Genomic DNA, 27778 nt, shown 5'->3' on the forward strand with positions numbered 1-27778 from the left:
GTCCAAGTTGTAAGAAGTGAGAACCTCTGTATCAACGTAAATAAACAAAAGCTGTAATTGCTAAGTATAAATGTGACTGTGTTAACTTTCTGTGTTTCTTCCTCCTGTGATTGTACCCGAGCTGAAGCAAGGAGAGAAGACTGCTGGTAGATCTCAAACTGAAATGGCTAAGATATTAAACCTTTCTCGGGGAGTCGATTTTTGGAGAAATTGCTATGTGTTACTATGGAGTGTGCTTTAAACTACTACAATAGGGATACTGAGGAGCAACAGTTGTCAATAGGGCCTGAGTACTGACTGTAAAGAACACTGGGGGGGGGGGGAGGAAGAAATCCCAACAACAAAGAAAACCAGAAACTGTTTTTGTTGTGGAAAACATCAGTCTGGGTGAGTTCTCACTCGGGGAGGGGACAAGACGTGACGCACCGGCGTTATCGAGAATCTGCCCCCGCCCCGCCGAAGGTGAGGTATCGGCCCCAGCGCGGCGGAAAGCGCTGCCTGGTTGCGGACGAAGGGCTCTGCTGTGGCTCTGGGGCCGAGCACGGCCGTGCCCGCCGTTCCCCGGGCGCGGTCCCGGTTCCCGCTCCCGCCGCAGCCGCCATGTGGGACGGGGCGCCCGCTGCGCGCACGCGCCAGATGTCCCCGCTGGGGGGCGGGGATACACCCCGAACGCCCGGGGGGGACCGTACCACTGAGCGCCGTGGGGGTGGACAAGGAAAGAGCCGTCTCCAAGAACTTGCTTATGAGGAAAGCCCGCCAGCTTCTTTCCTCAGGGTTGCGTCTGTGTCCACGCGAGAGCGGCACGGAGAAGGCAGCGGGAGCCCGTGCTCGCTCGTGTGCGTCCTCTTTGCATCCTCCTGTCCCTCGCCTACCCCTATCGGTGACGGATTGGGCGCGCCCCGCCAGCGGCCCCTCCCGCCGGTCCGGCCCGCTCCCGCTGCTGGCGGTCCCGGCGCCGCGAGTTCCCGCTCTCCCGCCCCCTCCCACCCTCCGAGCCGGCTCCGCGCTCTCCTCGGCCTCCCGCTCCCAGCCCTCGGCCCCGGCGCGGCAGCCCTATGGCGTACAGTCAGGGCGGCGGCAAGAAGAAAGTCTGCTACTATTACGACGGTGAGCAGGGCCGGCGCGGGAGCGCGTGTGTAGGAGCGGGGGGCGCCCCTCTAATGGCCGCCCGGGGCAGGCTCTGCCCCCGGGCCCCGCCGGCACGGGCGTCCCTTCCTCCGCGGGCCGAGGTCCCCACCCCGTCCCGGCACCGTGGTGGCTGGGGGTCCCCGCCGTCCCCCGCTCCCGAGCCGCGGGGCCGCCGGGCGGGGGATGGCGGAGGGGGGGCTGCGGGTTCTGGAGCCGGGCGAGGTGCGGGTCGGGAGCTGCCGGGCCCAGTGGTGAGTGCTGTGTCTATTGTTACACACACCCCCTCCCACCCCACCCCCTTCAGAGGAGAAGAAAAAAAAAAAAAAAAAAAAAGGAAAAGTTGAGACACTCCCCTCTATCCGCTGAGCGCGGCGGCGTTGGAGTAGCTGCCTTGTCTGGCTCCTCCCCTGCAAAGAAAGTCCAGGCCATGTGTAGCTCCGGCACCTGGTGATTGTTGGGCTGAGGCCTTTCCCTTCGTCTAGCTTTCGGACCGAGGGGCGGGGTGCGGAGGGGCAGGGGGACTCTGCCCCCACCAGTTCCCCAAACTGTGGTCGCGTCGGAGCGGAGGTCTGGCTCCCACGGGCTTCCTTTCCTGCAAAACGCGAAAAGTTGCGTGCGTAGGTGTTTAACAATAGTGAAATTTTAGTTGCTTGCAGGCCTTCTGAGTTTGCACGCTTGTCTAGTGGGGACACAGGGGGATTGTGATCTGCGTTGCCAGAAACGGCGAAAAAGTGCGTGAAGCTTTGCTTGGCTTCAGATATTTGCAGCAACTTATTTGAGGTTTTCTCTGGCCAAAGCAGCAAGAACTTTTCGATTTCTTCTTGAGCTTCAGTTGGTTTATCCCTTTTTGTAAGCTCGTTGGTCAGATTAGTTAAGAGATTTTCTTTTTTTTGTTTTCTTTTTTTTTTAATTGCCTCTTATTGTAACAATCCTGTGCGATGGCATCTGAGGCTGATCTTGATAGTAGCCAGGAAACGGAGGTTGAGGATGTTGGGCCATAGCGCTTTGGTGTTTTCACCATTTTGGAAATGAAGATGAGTGGCTAAACCCACTAAGATATCAAAGATGTCTGATGCTGTAGCAAATCTGCTATTCTTTAAAAATGGCAGATCTTGTGGAGCCTGTCTTGGCTTTTTTTTTTTTTTTTTTAAACCACACTAAAGGAGGCAGAGTGGTGGTTGCCGCCCCCTTCTCTTTGTTGCTAGCTCTGGTTCTTTGTTCTGCCTAAAGGGGAAAGGAGGCCCCTGTTAGGGATAATTTTGGTGAAGCTGGGATCTTACTTTTCCTAGGGAAGAGGAATCACTTTTCGCCTTGTTGAAAGAAAGATAGCAGTGATAGTTTTGAGGATTTTTTTCTGCTAATATTTGCTTTCTTTTTTTTTTTACGAGTTTGCTTTGGTGGTTTTTTTTTTTTTTTTTTAATTAAGTGGCTGTAATTTACTAGATATTGATATATTCATTTTTCCTGTGATCCCTGAATTTTGATACTCGATGCTAGGGTTAGATTCACATTAACAACCAAAAAGCTAGGCTAGTGAAGAGAGGGCAGAAACTGGAAGAGGAAGAAGTTTGGAGGTGGCAGGATAAGGCAGTTGAAGCCCATGTGTAGCTTGAATGTGTAGACTAGAAAAAAAGCAGTTAATAATGTAGAGAAAATAGGATCTGTTTTGAAAGTGACTTAAAATAAATGCTTTATATGTGACAGAAACAGCTTTGGAATATTTTTGGTGTCTCATTTTTATTGCAAAATCCAACAGTTATTCTACCTGTCTTTTGGAAATAGTTATTAGAGGAAGTTTTTGAGTTAATATGTGCAGTAAATATTCCCGATGCTAGTGTGGGGTTCATCTGGCAATTCTGAATGTTTCATAACTGTATCATACCAGGAAAGTCATTGAATCATAGCAAAAGGAGTATTTGAAGCCTTGAATAACCCAAACCAAAAAAATACAAAGATACCTCAAGCACACAACTGAGATAGTAGTGTATATCTAAAGGAATATCATAACTGAAGTAAAATACCATTTTTTGTCATAATTGACCCTCCACACATACTTTTACTCTGTTTCTTCCAAAGTATACACTAAAAAGTGTTGAAAAGTTCTAGAAGCATATACCCTTATCTTCTGACATGCAATAAATTTGTGAAACTCAGTATGGTTGTCATCTAAGGTTGCTTTTTTAAATTAGCCTGTATGTGCTAAGTTTAAAAAGTGCCAAGCTTTCTCACACTATTTTTAACATTTTTTTATAATTAATACTTTTAATAACCTTAATATTATACTCAGAACCAACAGACTTTGAGTAGGCAAAACTTGATTTCATTACCCGCAGTTTGCTTGTAATAGACAGCCAACCACATCCAGTTTCTGGGGTCTTCATCGCTTGTGATTGTGTTCAGGTCAGGAATTTCATTTGAATTTCAGCCAATATACTACAGGGAGAACTAAAAGCCTATGAATTAAAATCCTATGATGATCTTATTTTAAATATTTTTAATACATACTTTGAGTCTTAATAGGTGTATGGCCTTAGCTTAGCGAAGTGTGTTCCTCACACTGCTTAGAACCATGCTAGATATGGAAGGATATAATATCTTTTATTTCAGTCCCTTACCATCTGTCTTCAAGTTCTTGTCATGTTCTTGCAGCACTGTGGCTCGGGGAGCTCAGCTCTCCCAAGATAGGTGTATGTATTGTGAGGTTGCCCATAGCAAGCGACCCAGATGGTCTTTCCAACTCTGTGCTCCTGTACAGCAAAGCACAGTTCTAGAGAATCGCGCAGCAGCTCGCATGGTTACAGCGAGTGAATGTATTTATTCTATGCCAGTGCAATAGCAGTATTGTTTAGATCTCTGCTGGTGCAGAATTTAGTGTGGGTGTTCAAAAGGCTCTACCTTCGTGAAAAATTTGAGAGATCTGCATCAGAGTGTGGTTGGTTCCACCCGTAAAGACAAGACTAAACCTGTTTTAGTAGGGCAGTATGCTACTATAGTTGGACATTGTTTAAGCAGCATTTCTAGTTAAAGCTTACATCTGCAGATAAAATTAAACTGAAGTGTTTTCTGGAAATTCATCCATAATTTGTGCAGTGGCTGCCAAACCAGGTGGTGTTGTCCAGCCTCTGCTCAGGGCTCAAAAGTCAGAGCTTTGGTAGTCTTCTACTGTCTGCTTAATTTTAAAAATACAACAAAATGCCCAGCCTTTCAGATACTAGTGCAGTAATTTTAGGCCTGTTTGAATAGCTATTTGCTGGACTGGTCAGGCACTGATGATGGTCTTTTTTACATTCATCTTTATGTGAGTTTACCTCTTACTATCACTAAAGTCAATTCAGTGTAATTACTGCTATTAAGATACTTTTTCCACGTGCTTTCTATTTTTGCAATTAGGTTTCTGCTCATAGTGGAGTTCTGAAATACCTCATCATTCATGGCAACTAAAAATAAGCAACAATGAGGTTGTGTACCTAACAGTTTATCTCTTCAAAGTTACAAAGTAATGTAACTTTCAAGTTGCAAAGTATAAAAACAAGGATAAATGTCATATCTTACCTCTATTCAGGCACTTAAGACTGCTTTGTTATGGGTAAATTTAGTGGTGTTATTTTTCTGTAACTGGAGAGACTAATATACTCTGGGGCACATAGCAGCTCGTAGTTGCTCAGTTGTATGTTTTTGGACACAGTTGAAGTTCCTTTAGGACATGTAGCCTCTTGTATTTTTCTATGTGTTAGAATATTATCTGTAGGCCTTGCTGAAGTCTCAGAGAAGTGGATGCCTAAAACTTATGCTCATCAAGGGATTCATAGTTTATTTTTCTTTGTTAGTGCTCTTCATTTTGGCATGTAACTTGTATGAACTGAGATACAATTTTTTTATATATATATTTGAACTCAGAACATGACAGTGTATGTAGCAGTTTTCAGGTGGGTCTTCTGGTCACCTGTTGGTATTGTATTTTTCATCAAGTGCTGGGCAGTAAACTCATACTGGCATACTTGGTTTGTCTCTTTAGTTAAGTACTCAACATTTCTTAGACTATGTGTTGCTACTTTCAATAAGAGCCATTTAGCTGACATTTTTACTGGTATAAAACAGTCAATTTCAGTCTTGGAAGCCTTGTTATGGAAGATTAATAAATTTGCAAACTTTCTACATGTACTACTTTGCACTTTCTCCCTCCACTTCTTCATTCAGTTACGTTCTTTTCTTTTGCGCTTTCCGTGTGTGCCCACACTGGTAAGTGATATAAATATGCTCATAACACTGTATGATTTTTACCTTTGTATTAGTAAGTTTAGGGTCAAGTACTCACACTATCTGCAGTAACAGTCTTGTGTGCTTGGCCTCACTGTACCATTTCCCATATATAAGCTCAGTCAGAGTTAGTTTGGCACGATGCGCAGAGCTTTTTAGCTCCATCGCTGAGGGCAGTGTCCCATCCTCACACACACTAGCTCTTGGTACCCATTGCTTCTCCCCAAAGTATTCCAATAAGGCTGTCGTATATGAATAAGAGATACATAAATTTCAGGATCAGTGGACGAAGTGTTTGTACCAGGAAACCACCTTCTTCTTCACTGAGTAAAGGAGGAGACACTTGTGACACCTTTGCATTCATCACAGGATGATGAGTCCAAAATGGGTACACTTTGTTATGTGATGTTGAAGATTAAAGTGCTAATGAAGAAAAAGATACTTCTTGTGTGTCTTTTCCTTCCCCACCCATGCCTACATAGACGTCACTTACAGTCCCTTGAAACTTGATGGACTTTTTGTCTATATATTTGAATTACTTTTTTTAATGAGGCTAATGCCAAAACCATTTTTTGCTGCCGATGCTGAGACCTGAAAGATATAAATGCTATTGTATTTCCTGTTGCTAAGGTGTATTATATTGATGTGTATTGCTAGTCACTACTGCTGGCCTCTAATCTCTAATCCTCCTAATGGAAGGATCAATATGCTTCTGCCAGATATTCACCCACAGATCTTCTATTTGCTTAAATAAACTCCTGTTAAATTTACCAATGTGCCAATTATTTTTAATTTCTCTTTTCTGGTAAAAATTAAGATGATAGCTAAAAGGTGTGCTTAATTTGTTGATTTATTTATTTTGGTGTCTACTGCAGTATATGGTACATAGAATATGCATAAGTTTGAATCTTTTTAGTTGAATAATTGCAGTATATTGAAGGATATGTTGCAAGTATATTTGGGAAATTTGTTAATTTTATTTTTTCTCTACATATGGGAAAAGTAATGGATCCTATGTTATATGTAAGATGCAAAATAATTCTTAATTGTCTGCTTCCCTATCCGTCAGCATTCTGAGTAAAATGTCAGTGAGTACTATATAAGCTGAAGTAGTTGCCTGTAAAAAAACCCAAAACATTCCTTAAGCCACAAATGCATTTGGAATGAAGTTTCCTCAAAAGCATCATATTGTTTATACTCACTATTGTCTTAAAAATTTCAATTTATGCTCTTACTATCTTGAAGGTTTTTTTAAATCTGGAACTTAACAAAGTAAAGCTAGTGCATTGTTGGTTTTCATCTTCTAGGCATTAGTTTCAAAGAGCTGTGATAGATTTTTCCTAAACACCAAATATAAAAGGTATTCTTTCATAAAATGCTTGAACATTTTTTTGGTGCAAGGAAGGATTTTGTTAATATTCTTAATACCTTTTGCTCTTGAACTGCATGTGACCAAACCTGCAGGCTTGCATTAAGTACCTGCAGACTCCTAGTTTTAGTAACTAACAGAAAGTGCTAACCTTCTCAAGCTCTTCAAAGTTCTTCATGATGAAACTTGGTGTTTCTATTGTTATGGGATGGCAAAGAGCTAGATGTTGAGGGGTTGTTTTTCCAAATACCTTCTTGTTATGTTACATTAGGTTATATCTATTTTCTTAAGTGTTCTTATTCTCCTTATCACTTCAAAAACTGAAAGCTTGAAGGATTTTAGAATGCTCTGAGACTTATAATCTTACTGTAATACTTGTTTTTCTTGGTAGTTGGTGATGCTACCTCAAGCTGACATTTACCCTTCCTCCACGAAGCTCATGTTGAAGAGGTGAAACTAAAGCTGTTTTGTGGTGGTGCTGCTTCTTACCTCTGACTGACAAAATTTGTAAAATAGTATGACATTGTGAAAATAGTGTTTCTTTTGTTCCCAGTGGACAAGGCAGAGCATGTTGAAGGATGTGAAAGAAAAGTAAAAAGTTCAAGAAGGTAAAGTTCAGTAATCCTATTGGGAAATATGGTCAAAAAGACAAGAAGTGCTGTTGTGGAGTTGCTATAGAATTCTCCAGCTGAAAGCCATTGACAACTGGACATAAATTTTAGGCTTGTTTATGTTTCCAGAAACAGTTCTGTTTAAAATGGTTCGTATCTCAGGAATATCAGTGCTCAAAATGGGGTTGTCTATGTTATAATAGTACTCAAACTTGCAAGGAAACTTACTACTAGCCCATGAGAGCAGACATTCTTTTCTTGGAAATGAGTGTCAAATTTGTTTTCTTAATTGTGTTATCCCAGAATATTCCCCAAACATTCTGAATTGGAAAAGACCCACAAGGATCATCAAGTCCAACTCTTGAGTGAATGACTCATACAGTGTCTAGTTGCTCTTCAATTTGATAGAGCCAGGATAATCTGGATTACAAGGTCCTTGTAAACTATTGTGGATCTCTAGCAGCAGGTGTCTGGGAAATGTTTGTGCATGTGGATCCATTTGCCACAATGGATCTGAAGCTAACTTCTGGAATGTTAACTGCTAGTATTAGTAGTTAAGGACAGGTTGAGGATCTTAAAATCAGCTCCTGCAAAATGGTAGGTTTTACTACAGCCTCTGTTGTGGTGTTATGTGGCAATGTCATTAGTAGTTTCTACTTCCCTGTTAATTCCAGTTCTGTTTCCCATTATTTATTCTTCAGTTCTGGCCCATTATTGGGCCGGAACGTCACTCTTGATTTGAAACCATGTCTTGTAGTTCTCTTTGCTCTCTCACTATTGTCTGCTCATAGTAAAAGTGTTAGATTCAGCCTCTTTTTTGCCCTCTGTTTCTGAAATACGACAGTTTGTTTTCCTTGTGGCCTTTTTAAAATAGACAGTGCTCCCTTTATGGTTTTTTTTTGTTGTTTTCTGGAACTGTACCTGTTTACTTATCTTCTGAGAATGATTCTTCTAAGTAGCAATGAAAACTTGTTTTGTAATATGAATAACTATTCTTTTGTGTAATATTGACAGGTGATATTGGAAACTACTACTATGGACAAGGGCATCCAATGAAACCTCACAGGATCCGAATGACCCATAACTTGCTGCTAAACTATGGCTTATACAGAAAAATGGAAATATATGTAAGTATAAGCAACAGAATATCCATTGAAGTGTTTTTATTTATTTTTAAAGGGCTTCAAGTATTGTCACACAAATAAATGGAGAGAAGTGAAAGTGGAAATAAAGAATACTTTGTGTATTCAGAGCTCTTTTACTTATAAGTGAAATGGTATTCAATGAAGTTGTATATTCACAACAGAGTGAATGTAATGTCCTTTATGTAAAACAGCACTTTATCACTTTTTTTCCTTTCAGAGTAGGTGAGATTTCTTTCAAGTTGCCTATTTTAGTCAATTGTTAGCTGATTTTGCAGAGTGCTCTGATTATTTCTTTAATTTGTTCTTTTTATCAGCGACCCCACAAAGCAACTGCTGAGGAAATGACCAAGTACCATAGTGATGAATATATCAAATTTCTCCGATCAATAAGGCCTGACAATATGTCTGAGTACAGCAAGCAAATGCAGAGATGTAAGTGTCAACATTAGGCTAAATTTGTGTGTATGTACTTTGATGGTTAACACTGTTTAAAGCTCAATATTCACCAATACAGAGGTTAGAAAAATACTCTTAACAAGAGTAATGTGGACCTACCTTTAGCTACACTATTTTGGACTTTTCCATTCAAACCAGCTGTCTTGGAAAAAATATTCTTTAAGCATATGTAAGAATTTTTGCCTCTCCTTTCACAGGATGTATTCTAGATGTAAAATACTACTACTACAACTAAGGCTTAATGCATAGATTAAACTTCAGCTGTGAGCTGCTTGCAAAAGTGCCTTAAAATCTTTATGAAAAAGAATGACTTTTAGAATAGTAGACAAGTAAAAATTAATGTGTGAAAATGTGTTTAAGTTACGTAAAGAAGTTATTCCTCTTAGAGGGAGATAGTAAGAATTGTACATTTTTCACTGTTCACCCTTTCTGTTAATTTATTTTTCTAATTATAGGAATAGGCTCAAAGTGCTGTTAGGAATGCAGTATGACAGCTATTATATCAATTTTAAAGGCGGTATTGTAACCTTTTTTTGGTGCCTTATTACCAGCAACTTATTTTTCTAAGTAATTGTGCATTTCTTAACATGACCCATGTTAATAACCACTTCTTCAAAAGTCTAAAAACTATCGAACTTCTTGCTAATGAGTAGACAAATCTTCTCATAGAAACCAAAAAGAATTTAAAAAAAAAAAAAAGGAAAAAGAAAAGGCAAAAGAAGATAGTTTGAAGTCATCTTATACTATAAAGACTCTACATTGCTTTCGGTGTTTGAAATTTAGCCTGACAAATGAAGTGGGGTGGGGGGGGGGGTAAGCCGAATGAACTATGCATCCGTGTTATCCATGTGTATATCAGTGCTGTTGGAACGATGTTTTCAAAAAGTAATAAATTTCTTACACAGTTAATGTTGGAGAAGATTGTCCTGTATTTGACGGCCTGTTTGAGTTTTGTCAGCTGTCAACTGGAGGCTCTGTTGGTAAGTGTAGGTTGTTTGCCAACTCTTTTGTAACTTTAGTAGGTTTATGTCAGCAACTTAAAATTTTGATAGCGTATTTAAAACTGAAGCAAGTAAAGGGGGTTTTGATATATTTATATATTATTTATATCAGTTACAGACTGTAAAATATGAGCTGTGTTAAGTATCTCAGTGTTGATAAGTGATCAGTTCTAAGATCAATTTATTTAAAAAACAAAATATGATTTCATGTATCAGATTTAAAGGCCATCAGAAATTTCTGACTCCATTTTCTTTCATTCTTCTGTGTGTCTTTTTACAGCTGGGGCAGTAAAATTAAACAGACAACAAACAGACATGGCTGTCAATTGGGCTGGGGGACTTCACCACGCCAAGAAATCGGAGGCATCTGGTTTCTGTTATGTCAATGATATTGTGCTTGCCATCCTTGAGTTACTGAAGTAAGTTTATGATGAGAACAAGATAAAATTACAGAAAGTGTCAAATTTAAGTGTTTAAATTTTGAAGATATGGATTGTAGTTATTATTTCAATGAGTTTTCATAGCCCATGTTGAACTACAGTTTCAATTAAGAAGGCTCCAATCTCTGATGGGTTTGGCTTCATCAAGATGTTCAATCTAAAATACAGGCAAACTGAAAAGATAACTAATAGGAGATAGGTTTAAAACAGATATTTAGAAATAATCTTTTATGCAGAGGATAGTGAACTTGTGGAACTTGTTGCCACAGGAGGCTTAAGGAAGCGGCGACAAGAGGTTCAAAAGGGATTAAATGTAATCTTGGACAAGAGGTCTGCAAATGGATGTTAAAGATCCAAGCAACAGTGCACTGTGTAAAACACCGTGTGCTGTAATTCTAGATGGTGGGGAAGTACTAGAGTAGCAGAATTCAGAAAATGGATGGCCCTACTTGCTTTCTGTAAATATTGATCTACTCAGGGGGACAGAATAGCAGGCTACATGGATTGCTACCCTGACCCCTTAGGGCAGTCATTGTGCTCATAATCTTACATCCATGTGGTTTTACAATATGCCTGCTTGTTTCCTATCATTTGAGTTGTTACTGAACCAAATAGAAATATTCAGGATAGATCATGCACTGAGCTTTCCTGGATTATTACATGAATTAATGTGGCTGTTATGAATAAATAATGAAATAACAGCTGTGCTTCTGTGACTGCAAAATAAAAAATGAGGAGTAATGAAAAAGTGATCGTATAATTAACTTCAAGCAGTAATGTTTCACTAAAATTCTAAATCCTGAATGGTGTTTTTACCACTTCAGAAGGCTGTATCCCTTCTAATAACACAGAAATCTCATTTATTTGAAGAAATATTCTAGGTATTTGACTCTTATGAATGGAACAGCTGAGTTTGCTGGTAAAGAATGGGGGAAACAGCTGTAATCTGGAAGTTTAGAGATGGAAAAGGTTTCTATAAAGACACTAACAAGTAGTTAACATATTAAGACATTCTTTCTAATGTGCGGCATATATTCAGGAGCTGTCTCTACAGCCTACGTAGTGAAATGAAATGATATATGATATGATGTGATATGATTTTCTGTGATCCAGTCCTTCACATTCAATGTGAATGTGAAGGAAGGAATCTTGCAAATAGTTATAGGTTATGTAACCACAGGAAACTGTCCCCGAAATTATGGCTGCTCAGACTCATATTCTATAGTACTCCACAAAGCATGATGAAAATGCATCTTTTGATGTTGACAGACTTTGTTCTTCATTAAAAAACATAGAGTTTAAGGGATGATACTGTTTCCAGTGCTCTAAGGCTTTAAACCACTGGTTTCTTCATCTATCTCAAACTGACCTGAAATTTGCAATATTTAGGAAAATACTAAACGGTAGTGTAATAAATTTATGCAAATAGAAAGTGTAATACACTTGAAAGTAAGAATGTCCCTATCTTTACAAGATGGAGAAGTGAAGAAGAAAGGTCAATGGAAAACAAGTATTTAAATTTAATTTTTGCGGGCTTACAGAACACAGACTGTTGCTAATTATTGAGAAGGCAGAAAGAAATGCCATGTGAGGGATGAATTCAGCCGATGTGAACAGCAAAGTGCTGTGAGCAGAAGCACAAGGTATGGCTTCTACAGAGTGAGATGAGTTGGGGTAAATACTAGATACATTACTTATTTTGATTAAGATAAACTTACTAATTTTACTATTCAAACTGTACTGAGAATTCTGAGAGCGTATGGTTGCGTCAACCAAAATCATCAAAATTATTGTAATCTTGGATTTTAGTGTCTGGTTGTGGTTTTTTTTCCACTAGTTTTTTTTCTTGTTCGATATCAGTCTATTATGAATATAACAGATAACAATGATTTCTCATGTTATTTTCTTCCTAGGTATCACCAAAGAGTGTTATATATTGATATTGATATCCATCATGGTGATGGTGTTGAAGAAGCATTTTATACCACAGATCGTGTCATGACAGTATCATTCCATAAGTATGGAGAATATTTTCCAGGCACAGGAGACCTTAGGGTAAGGTTGAACATGAAATTTCATTAGGTGATAAATTCTCTCTTATTCTCTTCCTTGTAGATACTGTTGCAGCACTAGACTACAATAACTGTGTCCAATAATGGTATACAGCAGTAAGTTTTCAGAAAGTATGTTGGTCTAGAGTGATAGATTTGTTAAGGAATCCTAGGAAAAATAATACAGGACAGTGGGGACTTCTAAGTGAAATCAGCACCTTAATTTCTGGATAAATTGGCTGAAATATTTGTTCAAATATCATTAGTTTAATGCACTCAAATTTTGGAGATGTCTGTAAGAAGACAGTGTGGTATATTTATAATTATCTGTACATTTCAGTTCTGCATCTACAGTGAAAAGTAGCTGTTTGGAGATCACATGCCTTCAAAACTTATTTCAGATTTTAGAATAACACATGCCACACCTTTAATAGTCACAAAGCTTCAGTTTCAGTTTAAATTTACTGTGTTCTATTTGGCTAGTAATATGAGTAGGCTCATTTTTGGAATATTTCTTATGTCATAGTTTGTTTTGAATTCTCATGCTGATCACTACCTAAGAACTTTAGCATGCCCCACAGGCAATTATATACTGAGCAATATAGCAGCCTGAGAGAGGGAACATTTGCCTGTGAAAAATTAATATTTGAGCTGTTGTAGAATCTCTGGCAAAGCTAAGAATGGAAACCAAATTTTCCTGACCTTTCATAATAATTTTAAGTTAGTCATTCCTCATGGTAGACTTTTGTCTATTAGAAGAGGAAATTGTTCTACTTCACAAGTATTTCAAGTATTAGGATTAATATATTCCTAGCTTCAAACTCATAAATTAAACCTGTTTTATCAGAGGCACTCTCAGGATAAGTCTCACCTCTGGTGTTAAGAACTTTGCACATCAGTTTATACACAGAGTTAGAAACTTTTTTTAAAAACTGTAAACACTTCTGAAAAATTGACCTACAAAAGTGGTGTGCTGGAAACAATTCACTGTTTTTCTACTATCTTTAAATTGATTAATGAGATACAAATGCTTGTGTTTTGGTTAACACTCCTGAAATGTGTACTTTCCAGTGCACTGATCATACCCAGAGGACACAGGAATAAGTGGAAGTTGAGCTTTAACCCAGTGGGATGCTAAGCATTCGTTTCAGTGTGGTTGTAGAAACTGAATATTACTGTGGCTGTTAGATTCTGTTAAACTGTGTTCTAAATTGATTTCGGTAGAAATCAGGTTAGAGTTTTTGTCTGTGTGGTTTAACTTGACTGGCCACAAGGTGGTAGTGGTGCTTCAAACAAAAAGCAGCTCAGACCAGAATGTTTATCATGACAAGCTGTTGTTGCTGAATTTGGCTAGATTTTTTTTTTTTTTTTTAAGGGCTAGATATGTTGGCTTTTTAGAAGCAGCACTTCCCATTGACAGAGAAGTTTATGGACTCTTCACCTCACCACACCCAGAACAAAGAATTTAAAGATAACACAGTTTAAATAAATAGAAGAATATTGTGTGTTATTGGGATTTTTTTATTTTTTGGCACAGTGTCAGTGACAAACAGTACCTCAGACATGGTAACTTTTATTCTGCACTACCAGCTAGTATTTTGAAATGATTGTTTTCTGCATACAGTCTTTATTGCAATTATTACATCCCCTCAGGAAAAAGTAGCTTTTCCCTATCTCCAGAGCTTGAAAAGCTAGTAGAACTGAAGGAAGAACTAATTCTCTGAAAAGTCAGTATTCCTTCTGGAGGCTAGTATTGTGCTACTTGCTTCGGCCTAACTTGATCTGCCATTGATGATTATTTTTATCAACCTTTACAGCCAAATCTTATATTTTTGTCGATGGCATGTATTCCAGCTTGTTTCTGTAATTATTTAGTTAGGTGATCTAGTTTGCTGATCAGGTTACACTTATTTGATTTGCGAACAAATCATGTCTCAGATAATGATTTTGTAATTGGTACTCCATCAGCATAGCTGAATCTCATTGAGATTTTCTAGTTCAACAGCATTCATCCCTTTTCTACGGAAGGTATTGTTCAGTCTAAACTTCCAGTGTCCTTAGTAAGTTATTTGACCTTGTACACATCTTAGACGATAGCACTAAGTTGTCATTTATATAGATAGATAAGTTGCTTTGCAGAGAGGCCCAGGTCCAGTGAGGCAGCTTGATCTGTAGGTGAATGGGAAGCTACCAGAATGCTATATTGTTTCTTTAATCTTTATATCCAGTGCAAGTATCAGTTACAGAAGGCATCTGTTGAATAGCTCAAGCAACTACTCTGTTTAGTGGGAAATAGTGTGATCATTTGACTTTGCTGTGTTTTAGCATACGATCAATTCAATGATTTTTCTCTTTTTAATCTGTAAAGCAAGGCAAGGGGAGGAATAACCTTATGAACAGATTAGGAGTTGACCTGCTGGAAAGCAGCTCTGTGGACCTGGAGTCCAGATGGACAAGTTAACCTGAGCCAGCAGTGTACCCTTGTGGCCAAGAAGGCCATTGATGCCCTGTAGTGCATCAGGAAGAGTGTGGCCTAGCAGGTCAAGGGAAGTGATCCTTCACCTTCTACTGAGCCCTATTGAGGCCACATCTAGAGTGCTGTGTCCAGTTCTGGGCTCTCCAGCTCAAGAGAGACATGGAGCTCCTGGAATGGATCCAGTGGAGGTCAACAAAGATGATTGAGGGACTGGAGCATCTCTCTTATGAGGAAAGGTTAACAGAGTTGACCCTCTTCATCCTGGTCAAAAGAAAACCCTCATCAATGCTTACAGATATCTCAAGGGCAGGTGTCAGAAGGATAGGACCTGACTCTTTTGGGTAGTGCCCAGTGAATGAATAAGGGTCAGTGGGCCCAAACAGAAATGCTTTGAGGGTGACAAGAGCACTCTAGTAGTCCAAAAAGGTTGTTGAGTCTCCTGGATATACTGAAAACCCACCTGGGTGTGATCCTGTGAAACCTGTGTTATTGCAGGTTGGGCTAGATGAGCTTCAGAGGTCCCTTTGACCTTGACCATTCTGTGATCACCTCAGAAAATTCAGCATCTTAAAGCCTAGATTATTCACTTGGGGAGATTGTGGATAATTTATGCTTCAAATCATCCAGAGTTGAGTTCAGCAAGGGTCTTCAGTGTTACTAGTCTTGCAGTACTGTATGGAATATGAATAGTGTTCTGGTGACAAAGAAAGTCAACTGTCAGCATTGTGTTTATGCTTCACTGGGCATTTGTTGCCCTCCCCATGTCCACCTGTTTCCCCTCACCCACTCCAGTTAAAAATATTTAGTGAAAGTGGCACTTTACTGTGGCATTTAATGCTAAGGAGACGTTGTTCAGGAAGAGGGAAAAAGTCCATGACTCTTTCAGTAGAAAGTGTCGAGAAGCTTAGTGTTTGTTTTGCTGGGTTATCCTACATGTGGCTTGTAGTTTTTCAAGGATGTTGGACCTGACATGCAGATCTTTCTGCAGAGCTGCTGTTTAATAGTAGCTGAGAACCATACTGAAGAGACTAATTCTGTCTGCTGCACTACACCTTTATTAGTGGCAGAAAACTGCTCTGTAGACTGGAGCAGACTGGACTTCTATGTGTCTTGGTGATGAAATAAAGGGAAGAAATGCAAATATGGATCAAGCAGACATCTTTGTGTGGATGGATTCAGGGTATATTCACTTGATTATTTTTTTTGTGAAGAACTTCTAATGCATAGGTTATCTAGGAAAGCTAGTGGGATAAACTACTAAAGTTCCTGTCTTGACACCTGATGGAACTGAGAATAATTTACAAGTTCTTTTGTGTTTGTTTGTTTGTTTAAAAAGTTCAGTTTCTCCAAGGGCACCTGTAAGTGGCCTCAGTTTGATTTTTCTTCGCTCCCTTATGCTGCAGCTGCTTCATCTTATGTTTGGGGCAAATAATATGGTTTTAAAAACCTCTTTAGGTCCAAATATTCTATACAACACTGAAAACTTGCTTATCATGTTGCTCTTCTTGGTTTTCGTACCAATTTTTTTTGTTTAACTATTTTTACCAGGGTAAACAGTTATGATTTATCTTTTTGTCTTAAATCCTTGAATTAAAAAATTGAGTGTTTTTGTTGTTTTAGTCTTAGTGTACAACTTCTGCACTTCAGAATTCTTTTATGGGAGAACATGAACCAAGTAAACTCTGCCTCTTATCCCTCACAGATATGTATAATGACACAGAATTGCTCAGCAGACTTGTGTAGACTTTTTCCATGATAGCATTCTGTGTTTGTATTAAAGTATTGTCATCTTTACCTATAGGACATTGGTGCTGGAAAAGGCAAATACTATGCGGTCAACTTTCCAATGAGGGATGGTATAGATGATGAATCATATGGACAAATATTCAAACCAGTGAGTACTTTTTTTTGTGTTTTAATCTCTCTGCAAAGGTACTAGTTTACTTTTATTTTCACAATGTCAGTTAATGACTTGCTGTTTTATGTTGATTGTAGATTATATCCAAAGTAATGGAGATGTACCAGCCCAGTGCTGTGGTATTACAGTGTGGAGCAGATTCACTGTCTGGTGATAGGCTGGGATGCTTTAATCTTACTGTTAAAGGTAAACAGAAAAGTGTCTGTTTGTCATCTGTAACTTTTTACTTAATAGAAACCTCTACCCCTCATACTGTTTTTCGAGACACTTGCATGATGAGGACGGGAGTCACAAAGATTTTGTTCATTACTATGATTAATCACCTCTTTCTTTGCTATACAGGGATGGCCAAAAGAAACCCAGAAGTTGCCTATTTCTTTTTGTCCATCTAAAAAAGTAAAGAAGCTTGGTTTTCCATGTGCTTCCTAGCCACTCAAGTGATTCCCTTACTTCTACGTACAGGCTTTCTGTAGCTTTAAAGCAGCGTCCTGGAATGACAGGACAACAGTTGTCTGCAACGCAGATAATGATGATCAAATAAGAAAACTAGTTAGCAGTCCACTTAGTCGGACTACAGATGCTAAACATCAAACACCTTGTTGGGTGTAAAATAGGTATTACTGAAATGAGAAGACTCTCAGCATTGCTAAATTTATAGTGGTGTTTGTTATACAGAGCCAAATGTTTGCATTAATTTTTCATTAATTTTCATAGAATTACTTTATTTTAGGATTACTTAAATTTCTATCCAAAATTGTGATTCTCAAAACTGGGATAAAGGTGTTAATTTAGCAAATAGCATAAATATTACTGTTATTATTATTATTTATTTAAGTGACAAAATGTTAAATGTATGTTGAACTTTTGCTAAGCCTTGAATCCAGCCTGTTGGAATCATTAATTTTCTGGGTTTTCCTGTTTTTATTCAGTTTCTTTAATGAGACAATTAGAGCTTTGTAGGCAGCAAAATACAGTATAGTGTCTGTTGGGTCTGCAGTATTTCAGGGTTCTTTTCTTGATTTGCACCAGGTGGCAAAGCTACTTCAGTTGCCCATACAGCTCAGATTTTTTTCCATCTTACATATCTTGGAAACCAAGAGAGCTGCTGCCTCCTACAGATGCCTTTCAGTATGCTGTATCTCCCTGGAGTGTGTACTGTCTTGGCACCAGTTCACTCTGTAAGCAAGACTTAGCAACCTCTAATACAGGTTCAAATTTAGAAGTAGAAAGGACCGAGTACTGATTTTGTTTTCCCTTCTTACCCTATTGCATTTGATTGACAAATTGTCCCTAGATTTGTCATTGTGTATGACATGAGTTATGAAAAGACAAAACACTAAACATTCTAAGATTATTTCAGAGCAACAATAGACCATCATGCATCTCTGAAGACTGGGGTGGATGATGTTCATTGTATTTTGTACATTTCTCATCTGTAGGTTTTGACTTCTTGTGAGGTTGTGCTTAGCTCTAGGGGGAGACAGTTCTGTTTGAATCAATTCAGTCCTTGTTGAGTGTGACTGCATATGTCTGATTAAATAGTTCATTATATATTTTTCTGTTCAGCAGATACTTTGCATATATTGTCAACTCCCTTTTTGTTTGACAGGTCATGCTAAATGTGTGGAAGTTGTAAAGACTTTTAACTTGCCATTGCTGATGTTAGGAGGAGGAGGCTATACGATTCGTAATGTTGCTCGATGCTGGACATACGAAACTGCTGTTGCCTTAGATTGTGAAATTCCTAATGGTAAATATTAATACTCAAATTAATATTTTATTAAGAAATAATCATGGGAGGTTTTAAATGAACAGATAGATATGTCTATAGATAGCTCTAATGCATCAGTTTAGAGTAAACTGTGTGGAAAGTTATTGTTAGGATTTAGCCAATAAATTTTCAGTGTCTTACGCACTAAATAAACGTAAGTATTTGGTGCTTTTTTTTATGCCTTAGCAAGAGTTTTAAATGAGTGGATCATTTTTTGAAAATTCAAAATGTAAAACTTATGGAACCTTACCTGTAAGTATGTCTCGTATGAATATCATCAATATGATAAATCATATACTGCTGCAGCACAGACATGGTATTCATAAGAAATTAGCGAGTATGCAAGTGTCCACTTTACATAGTAAAACTACTGTTTCTTATTGTATCTGACTTAAAAGTAGCTGTGAAAGTATATGGACTTCCACTCTTCCATTTTGCTCAGTTTTGGCTATATAAGCTATCTAAAAAAATTTAAAACCAGTAATTTCTCTGAGGAAGATCCCCAAAGATCCTATGCTCCGCTTACTTCTGGCCAAATATGCTCCTGGACGTGTTTTTGGAATGTCTTTTATATAAAATCAATATTTGGACTGGATGGTTGCACATCAATCACTGGCATTTTCCATGTTGGATTGCAGCTTTTGCTGATAAACTTTACTATTCATGTATCACTTGGTATATTCAGTGTTTCTGTCTGACTTGAGTGGAATGCTGCTGTCATTGAGAGAAGACTATTTGGACTGTGCCTTTCAAAATGTATATTTTCCATCTTTCTTGTCAACAAATATTCTTTGTCAGTTGAAGCTTTTGAAGAGACAGTAGTATTTTCTTATCTTGGGATATTTTTTCCATTAGCATGCCCCTTTCAGTGAATTGTGTATATGTATACAAAGTTTTTTGGATTTTTTTAACGTTCCTCTCAACTTTCTGGGTTCCTGTTATCTTTAATCTGTTCTGAGAAATAGCAGTGCATTTCTAAATGTTGCAATGGCAACTTAGTCTTCCTCTCCGCTTTCTGTCCACCTAACAAGATATCTTATCCTCTAATAATCATAGATGAAGAAAGATAAAGGGTTCAATTAAAAATGGATTTCAGTGTCTTATTTCTTAAGAGTTCTGTGGGTTTTTTTTTAGTTTTCTCTTTATTTATCTGGAGTGATTTGGTCATATTCAATATAAAAACTACTGTTGTCCTGGCTATGAAGTCTTCATCACCTTCATTTTGGTGATTCAGTGTTCCAGTCAGGGGACTACTATCTGTGAAAATAAAGTGCGGGAAGGGGGTAAACAGGCAGACGTGGGTAGCACTGAACCACTGTGCAGCCCTTACCAAGGGTATTGAACTAGCTGTGATCTTCAACCTAGGAATGAGTATTAAAGGTTTTTCTGAAAGAATATTTTGAATTGTTCACTCAAGCTTTTCAAATTGGACTAATTTTAAAATAAAAAATGTGTGATTGCAGTAGATCTTTTCCTTTGTATTTTGCCAGCAAATTTAACTTCATTTATTGAATAATTTAGAGGAAAAACACTGAACAGTTCAGGTAATGCTCAAGAATTACTTACCCGAATGCTTCAGGTTTGATAGTTCTCTAAGTAAAACCCTATCAAATCTACTGTTGTATTTAAAATCTTTTTGGAGTCACAAAGTTGTCTTGTTTTTTGGTTTATAGAGTTGCCATATAATGACTACTTTGAGTATTTCGGTCCGGACTTCAAGCTTCATATTAGTCCTTCAAATATGACTAATCAGAATACACCAGAATATATGGAGAAGATCAAGTAAGTAATTATTATCTTATTTATCAAGTAGGTCACGTGGATCATGTTTTTCCAGAAGTTTAATTGTTAGGCACTTTTGAAAACTGAATGCCATTCTCAGTTACACACTAAAAATAAGTACTGAATAGATTTGACATGTTTTTTATTTCTGTCAAAGAGGGGGTTTTTGGAACTCTCTTCTTACAACAGTATGTATGCTAATGAAGTCTTGTGACTATAAATATGAAAATTTATGACCCAGCTTGGATTTTTAATTTTTCCAACAACTAGAAAGATGACTGTTTTGCATGGGTTCCCATTCTAATTTTTTAGAAAGCTTATCCTGCCAGGAAAGAAGTTGGTGTCCCATGATGATTAGGATTTGTAATTCTCAGCCCTGTATCTAAATGTGAACTGAGACTGTCATTCTTTGTAGATGTCAGCTGTAAAAATAAAAAGTCCTATGTGAGCTTGAACATCCAAAACTTTGGAAAGACAATGATATGTATGCAGGCAGTTAAATGATTGTGGTTTGACAAATCCACAGGGTTTGAGCAGTGCTTGTTGCCAAGCTGTGGTGGATATGTGTTTTTAACCAGTGCCACTTTTGATACTCCTCACATCTTGAAGTTTTGATTGGAAACAAATATTTTACTTCAGGGATGGAGTAATGAATATGTACAATCGATTCTGTACTGAGCTGACAGTAGATAATTGGTTAACCTAAAGTACCCTTTGCTTACCATGGTTTGTCCTTGCTCTGGGTTTAAAAAAATAAACTACCATCCCTGTCCCAGATTTTAACAGGCTGTTAACAGTTCACAGGATTTCTTTCGGTTACCAAAAATAGATGACTAAAGATGTGAAATTACCTGTTTAAGTTTGCCAGTACTGCTATAACCTTTAAACTCTGAAATTGCAAAATTCACCAAAGCGGTTAAAATACTAATTTTTGAAGTGGTTGATGTATCGACTGTGATGGGTATTCATAGCACAAATACATAAATCTCAATCAAGTAAAAGGGTTTAGTTTTTAATAACATTCAAAAGGGGAAAAAAGTACACTTGTTTTTCACGAGTGTAATTGTAAAAAATTTCTCAGTGGTAATGTAGTGCTCCAGCTGGTGATCTACCAGGCTGTTTGCTCTGTGTTTTACATTGTTGAGCTTTTGTGCTACGAGTAGACTGCAAAACTTGCTGCTGCATCCCTGGGCACAGATTGTATCTCTGTCAATAGAAAACACACAATCTCACATTCTTATACCCACAAGATCACTGACCTGTCATTTCCAAGGATCCTCCTTCAGTTCATTGTGAGCTTTCACAGAGACCTGGCTTTAGGGAGCTCCTTGGATTGGTGAAACTACTTTACCAGGTCATGTGCCTTAAACAGAGGCAAAGACTAAAGATTCCAAAAATCACCAGTTACTCCTTAGCCTTTCAAATTGTGCAGAGGAATACTGATATAATTGTTGCAAATGCTGATATTTGGTGCTTGCCAAACCTTGCTTTCTTCTTGCACTTTGGAATGATAATTTTGAGTCCCAAGAGAAGTCCAGTGTGTTTCCTGTTCCTGCGCGTGGTGCTTTGGAATATGACGTCCATCACATCAGGTTGCTTAGACAGGACAGGACTTATCTCTGTTCTCCCTGAAACAACCAGTAAGGAATCTTATCCAGTGGGTTACTTTTGACCCTGATGTCATTGCTGCACACAGCTGAGAAGTCATCATGCTTTAAATGTCTGACTTTCTTTCTAAGAAACTAGAGGGTATTTTATTATCCGAGTTGATACTCTGATTATAAACAGAGAAATACTGTTGCCAGTTCAGCACAAGTGGGTGGTACTTGTGCTGACCCTGTGGGAAATTGAAGTTGATTGAAAGAAGTATTTGAAAAGTACTAAGACAATGATGTTCAAGTACACTGAGGACACTAATGATCTCATAGGGATGGAAAACTTTCTGAACTTGGCATACTATTCTTTTTAAATTGAAAAGTTAAACTGACTCTAAGGCAAAGCAGGTTAAATTTGTATGCGGAGTTTCCAGACTTAAAACAAGGTTCAAGGAAATGTTTCTTATGTGTAATAATTAACTTTTCTTGTCTGTTACTTACAGGCAGCGCTTATTTGAGAATTTGCGTATGTTACCTCATGCACCTGGTGTACAGATGCAGGCCATTCCTGAAGATGCTGTTCATGAAGACAGTGGAGATGAGGATGGAGAAGATCCAGACAAACGCATTTCTAGTGAGAAATATCTTTTGATGATAGAACATGTTGAAATATAGTAATTTTAGATTTAATTGTTCAGAACCGTAGGCATAGCAATGTGCAGTATTGGAAGACTGGCAGTTTTGATTCCTGTGTAAAAAATTTTGCTGCTGATCTGCCAGTCTTATTGTTTTTAAGGTGGCATCCATCTGCAAATCTGAACCTGCTGAAGTGTCTAATGAAGCAGTGGAAGAGCATGTTTTCTTGCATCTTATGAAATAGTCTGGCTGTTTCAGATCTATAATAGATACCTCAGAAGTCTCAATGAATTTTAACTAAAGGAATACAGTACTTTTTTAGTGAATACCAAAAGACAGAAACTATGTTCCCCTTTGATGTAAAGTGAGATACAGTGTTTAAGGGGAAAAAAAGTCTTTTATTTCCTTTTTTGTTGTGAGACATTTTTCCACACTTGCAACACTACCCTTCACTTTAACACAACCTTTCTATGAACTTTGAGTTGTTCTTCACCTAGAGCCAAGGGTTTCCTGCTGTGTTTAACTTGTTTTGATGGTGATTGGAATAATTCTGTAACCTCTTATTGGTGCTCTGTCCATTTTCTAAGCTGTTGAAACCATAGTATTTCCTCCTCTGATTTAGTTTTCAGTCTTTTGAAGTTTATTTGATACATGTTAAAATATTCCCCACTCTCACCCTGTGTCTTTGTAAAGCTATTTTTTGGAAGATATTGTTGAGAGACCCAGAGTATCTCAAAAAATACTGTTTTAACCCATAGTATTGTTCATCAGCTTTAAATTACTATAGTATATTATTACTATTCTTACTTCAGTAGTGGGGTTTTTTTTATTAGGCCTGTTGTAGTTGTACTTTTTGATTAATTATTGTCATAAATCTGAATTCTAGTTCGAGCATCTGATAAGCGCATAGCCTGTGATGAAGAATTTTCAGATTCTGAAGATGAAGGAGAAGGTGGACGACGAAATGTTGCAGATCATAAGAAAGGAGCAAAGAAAGCCAGGATAGAGGAAGACAAAAAAGAGACTGAGGATAAAAAAGCAGGTAGGACTCTGATGTGATTTCATCCTGTATTTTAGAACTGCAGATGTCAGTCCTGCCAGGAGACAGATGTTTTATCTGTTGATGGTTGATTAGCTGTTAAGATGATATATTTTTTTCCATCATATCTAAAGCCCCTATTTTAAATTAATCAGTTTCAAGATACAGCTATTCACACTAGAATCGTGTTTTCAGACAAGGGATATTGTTCCTTCCCCATAAGCTGGAAATCTTAGAGCCAGGGATCTGTATTGCTTAATGAAAATAGAGATAAGAAGGGTTCTCACTTGAAATATGTTGGACAAAGTGTTTGTTCCTGTTTGTGTTTGTGGAGTGAGCCAACTAATTTTCTCTGAAACAGAAGCTGGATAGAGTTCTGGGGACAGTCTAATTCCAAGGACTCTTGATTTTTCTAAGAGCAGGATACATCTTCAAGTTACAAGACTTCCACAAAGAGGTCATGGGAACTCCAGGTCTCATTACAGCATGCTGTCACTATGGCCAGTCAGGAGAGACCTTTCCTTGAGGCATTTTCAGTCACTTGGCATTGTGCCCAGATCGCTCCTTTGGAGGGATGTGTTTAACGCTGTATGTTAATATGTAACTAGTGACTTCTTTTAAAAGCTAGTTCCCTCTGGCTAGAAAAAAAAAAACCTTGGTCATGCTGTTTACTTCTAAAGTATTTTAAGGCTTTCTTGCATCTTTCGATATATTTAAAATCTCGTGATTTTTCAGATGTTAAGGAGGAGGATAAAGCCAAGGACAGCAGTGGTGAAAAGACAGACGCCAAAGGGTAAACACTAATTAATTAATGATGTCACCTTTTTGAAGAGTGTTTCTTAAATCCATACTTTATAATATTTTAAATTCTGTAGAGATCACTTCATAATAAGTTCTTCATAATACTAAATATTTTAGACTCATGACTACTAATTCAAAATTGCATTTCTAAAAAAGTAAAACAACTTAACATTTTATTTTTGCCTTTGTACAGAGCAAAATCAGAACAGCTCAGCAACCCTTGAACAAAAGATAGCCTCTCATCAGTTGCAGAACATAATACCAGAGTTGGAGAATACCTAAAAGGAGAAAAGTTTTTGTATGGAGAGAGACTGCTGATTTCATTTTGTACTATTTGGCATGGACTGTATTTATTTTCAAATGGCTTTGTTCTGTTTTTTGGCAAGTTGTATTGTGAGTTTTCTAATTATGAGGCAGAAATTCCTTTCTTCACCATGCTTTATGTAATAGTATTTAAAAATGGATGTGAGTTATTATGTTAAATGTCTAAACTGATCTATTAAAGTAATTTGCCTTTCCTGAGCTGATTTTACCTTTTTTGTAATTTTATCTTTATTAAAAAAAAAAAAAAATTGTACTTGGTTGTCTTTTGTCCATCATTGAACTACAGCAAGGAAAAACTCTACATAAATTAAGCAGAATTGTACTTATCTGTGAGTACCTAGGGAATATAAATGGACAGCTGGTGGACGTACAAGTTGAACTGTGTTGCTTTCATTGGCTCCACACGTTTTGGTGGCTTCTGCAGGAGGTGTAAACACATTTGAGATTTGAACAAGCTGAGTGAATGGGTGAAGGGATGTTGGAGTAACATGGTTGCATGAACTCACGTTTTAATGTGAATGTTTAGAGCTGCAGTCACATGCCTTGTACTTTACAAGAACCTTTCCCACCATCAGTTTCTATCTAAAAGACTGATTCATTTGCTCTTTGTGAAATCAGTATGTGGTCATGTGCCAAAGCTTGCAAGAAAGAAATTGAAAGTTTGGATTTAACTTGAAGCCCCTTCCAATTTTTCTACAACTATGAGCAACATAAAACTTTGTCCCCATTAAAAAGAAAGGATTTTATTGCCTGTCCCCTTCATTATTCATTAGTTAGTTCTGGTGCCTGAATTCAAACAGAGACCTGCGTGCACCCATTCTCTTTTTTTCTTTTTCAGTCTACAGCAATTGTCTCACAGGTTGAAATTTGATGAAATGTATAAGCTTTGGTATCAAGATTTTACAGCAGTGAGCACAGAAGTTAGCAGAACTGCAGTGCTACTTAATCTTTTTTCTTCAAATAAAAATTATTCTTGCTACTTTTTTAACCTGTTCTGTCTCTGTGGTTGTGGTATATGTCCCAATTGATTCATTCATGTTAAAATTCCAATACACAACTTTTAATTATTTCTGCATTTTTTTCTGTCCAAAAAGGAATACTCAGTGAAGACTTCTGAAGGCATGTCATGTGTTGGCAAATTTGGCTTTTTTTCCAATGAGAACAATTTCCACTAAAACTAGGACTACTTGAATATTGTAGGAGGGGAACAGTTTCTTAATGCCTTTTTAGTATATGTTTTGGGGTGGTTTTTTAATCTTTCTGAAAATTTTGATTTGGACCCTTGGGTAAACTTAATAAGGCTTAGATTCTTAAACATGTAGGGAGAGATATTCTGGGGGTTTTCAATACCCATGTACTTGTGCCATATTCTTTCTTCCAGGAAAGTACCCATAAGATTCCCATTAGGGTTTGTCTGACTCTGTATTAAAAAAATCTGCTGCAGTTTAGTTTAGCTGACAAGTGCTTCCCTAGTATTTGCATAATTTTTAACAATAAATTTGCCAAGCGATGTGAGTATTATGCTGACTTGTTCCTATATATGATTACAGAGAAGCCTTACAAGTAATTCAGTTTTACACAGAGTACCATGAACTCTTAAATGCCTGCTTCAAGTGTTAGTTACCTTTTTGACTGGAGTTTAGAAAGAGGATGGTGATTCTCTTGTTTAAGATGCTGTTAGTTTTAAATATTTCGTGGATTAATTGCTGGTTCTGTTGGAAATTAAGACTAACTATAGGAGTAGAATTAGTGGACTGAAATACAGTATTTAAGGGGACATAAGAGTAGGGGATTTTATAGGAATTGAACTGTTCTTGGCAGTGGGCTCTTTGACATGTTTCTGCTTGGACTGAGAACCTCCTCACTCCAATAGTACCCATACAGTGAAGTGTTGCTTTTTTGTTTTATTTGAGTAGAGGTAAAGTACAAAGGGTCTCTTAGCCTAAGTCTCTTGTTATCTCTCCCTTAATTGGATCAGCTCACTTTTTCCTTAAAAAAAAAAAAAACAAACCACAAAGGAAAAAAAGAGAACAAAAAACACACAGAAATCCCCCAATAAACAAACAAACAAAACCCCATCTCTGCCCCTGAAAAAAAACCCAACCAACCAAAACAAACCAAAAACCCAACCTACCCCAAGAAAGCTGTTTCACTTAATATTTCGAACATTCCCTCTGCAACCTTTGTGTCCTGTAAAAGGGTCATCACCTGCACCTCCCCTCTGTGAGGATTGGGTAAGAGAGTTTGGTCAGGGGAATAGGAGGTTGCTTTGAAAATTGACTTATTTAATCTTTCAGTGAATCATATATGCCCAAGTTCCAGCACCTTTAACTTCAGAGATGCTTTTTGTGGCCTTAAGAGTCTTGAGGAGGAATTGCTGCTTTTTCCTTTTCATGACTGAATCATGGATTTGGACACAACATTTGGGAGCAGGCATGCAAACTCCTATGTGAGTCTCACACCTGCCTACTCTCTAGCACGAAGAGGTGAAGGCTGGATTTGGGGAAGAGTTAGAAAAGCTGTAGGATTGTATCAAGAGGCTGGGGAGAGGCACCATAAGTGTGCTTTTACTTTTAATGAGTTTGGCACTCTAAATTCTGCTACACAAGTTTTCACTTTACAGAACTCAAGGCAACACATTTGTCTGTATTTGCAGTGTATGTACAAGTTAGTATTTTTTTAAAGTTATATACCTTCTTCATGTCTACTGCAAGGTTCTTGTTCAACTAACTTGTAATCTCTGCCACCATTACAAGTAGATCCTGCTGAGGATTGATGAATATCCCCTCTATTATTAAAGGGAGGTGTAATATTTAAATATATAACCTTATGTCTGTATGTAGTCTTGCTTCTTAATCAACTTTCCTTAACTGGAGATTCTCAGGACACAGACATTTTACTCACCCTTAAAAAACACTCTTGCTCACACCTGTACAGCTTGTGCAGACTTACTCCACAAGATTTGATGATCTCTTGTG

At 37.9% G+C, this 27778-nt stretch overlaps 1 protein-coding gene across 1 annotated transcript; it reads left to right on the forward strand.

Annotated features, from left to right (window-relative positions):
* Positions 1-943: 943 nt before the first annotated feature.
* Positions 944-25788, forward strand: HDAC2 (histone deacetylase 2). Its single transcript, XM_050314207.1, has 14 exons — positions 944-1107; positions 8380-8492; positions 8825-8942; positions 9872-9946; positions 10248-10386; positions 12321-12462; positions 16736-16828; positions 16930-17038; positions 18462-18602; positions 20297-20405; positions 22504-22634; positions 23523-23678; positions 24411-24468; positions 24670-25788. The coding sequence occupies exons 1-14, from the start codon at positions 1056-1058 to the stop codon at positions 24698-24700; spliced, it is 1467 nt and encodes a 488-aa protein (XP_050170164.1). The 5' UTR covers positions 944-1055; the 3' UTR covers positions 24701-25788.
* Positions 25789-27778: the final 1990 nt, after the last annotated feature.

The sequence above is a fragment of the Myiozetetes cayanensis genome, unplaced genomic scaffold (assembly GCF_022539395.1).
Source record: "Myiozetetes cayanensis isolate MyiCay16 unplaced genomic scaffold, myiCay2020 scf2-11, whole genome shotgun sequence".
Classification (NCBI taxonomy): domain Eukaryota; kingdom Metazoa; phylum Chordata; class Aves; order Passeriformes; family Tyrannidae; genus Myiozetetes; species Myiozetetes cayanensis.

Coding starts and splice junctions, on each gene's coding strand:
- HDAC2 (XM_050314207.1), top strand. CDS start 1,056: ATGGCGTACAGTCAGGGCGGCGGCAAGAAGAAAGTCTGCTACTATTAC. Junction 8,493..8,824: donor ACAGAAAAATGGAAATATAT/GTAAGTATAAGC, acceptor TCTTTTTATCAG/CGACCCCACAAAGCAACTGC. Junction 24,469..24,669: donor GAAAAGACAGACGCCAAAGG/GTAAACACTAAT, acceptor GCCTTTGTACAG/AGCAAAATCAGAACAGCTCA.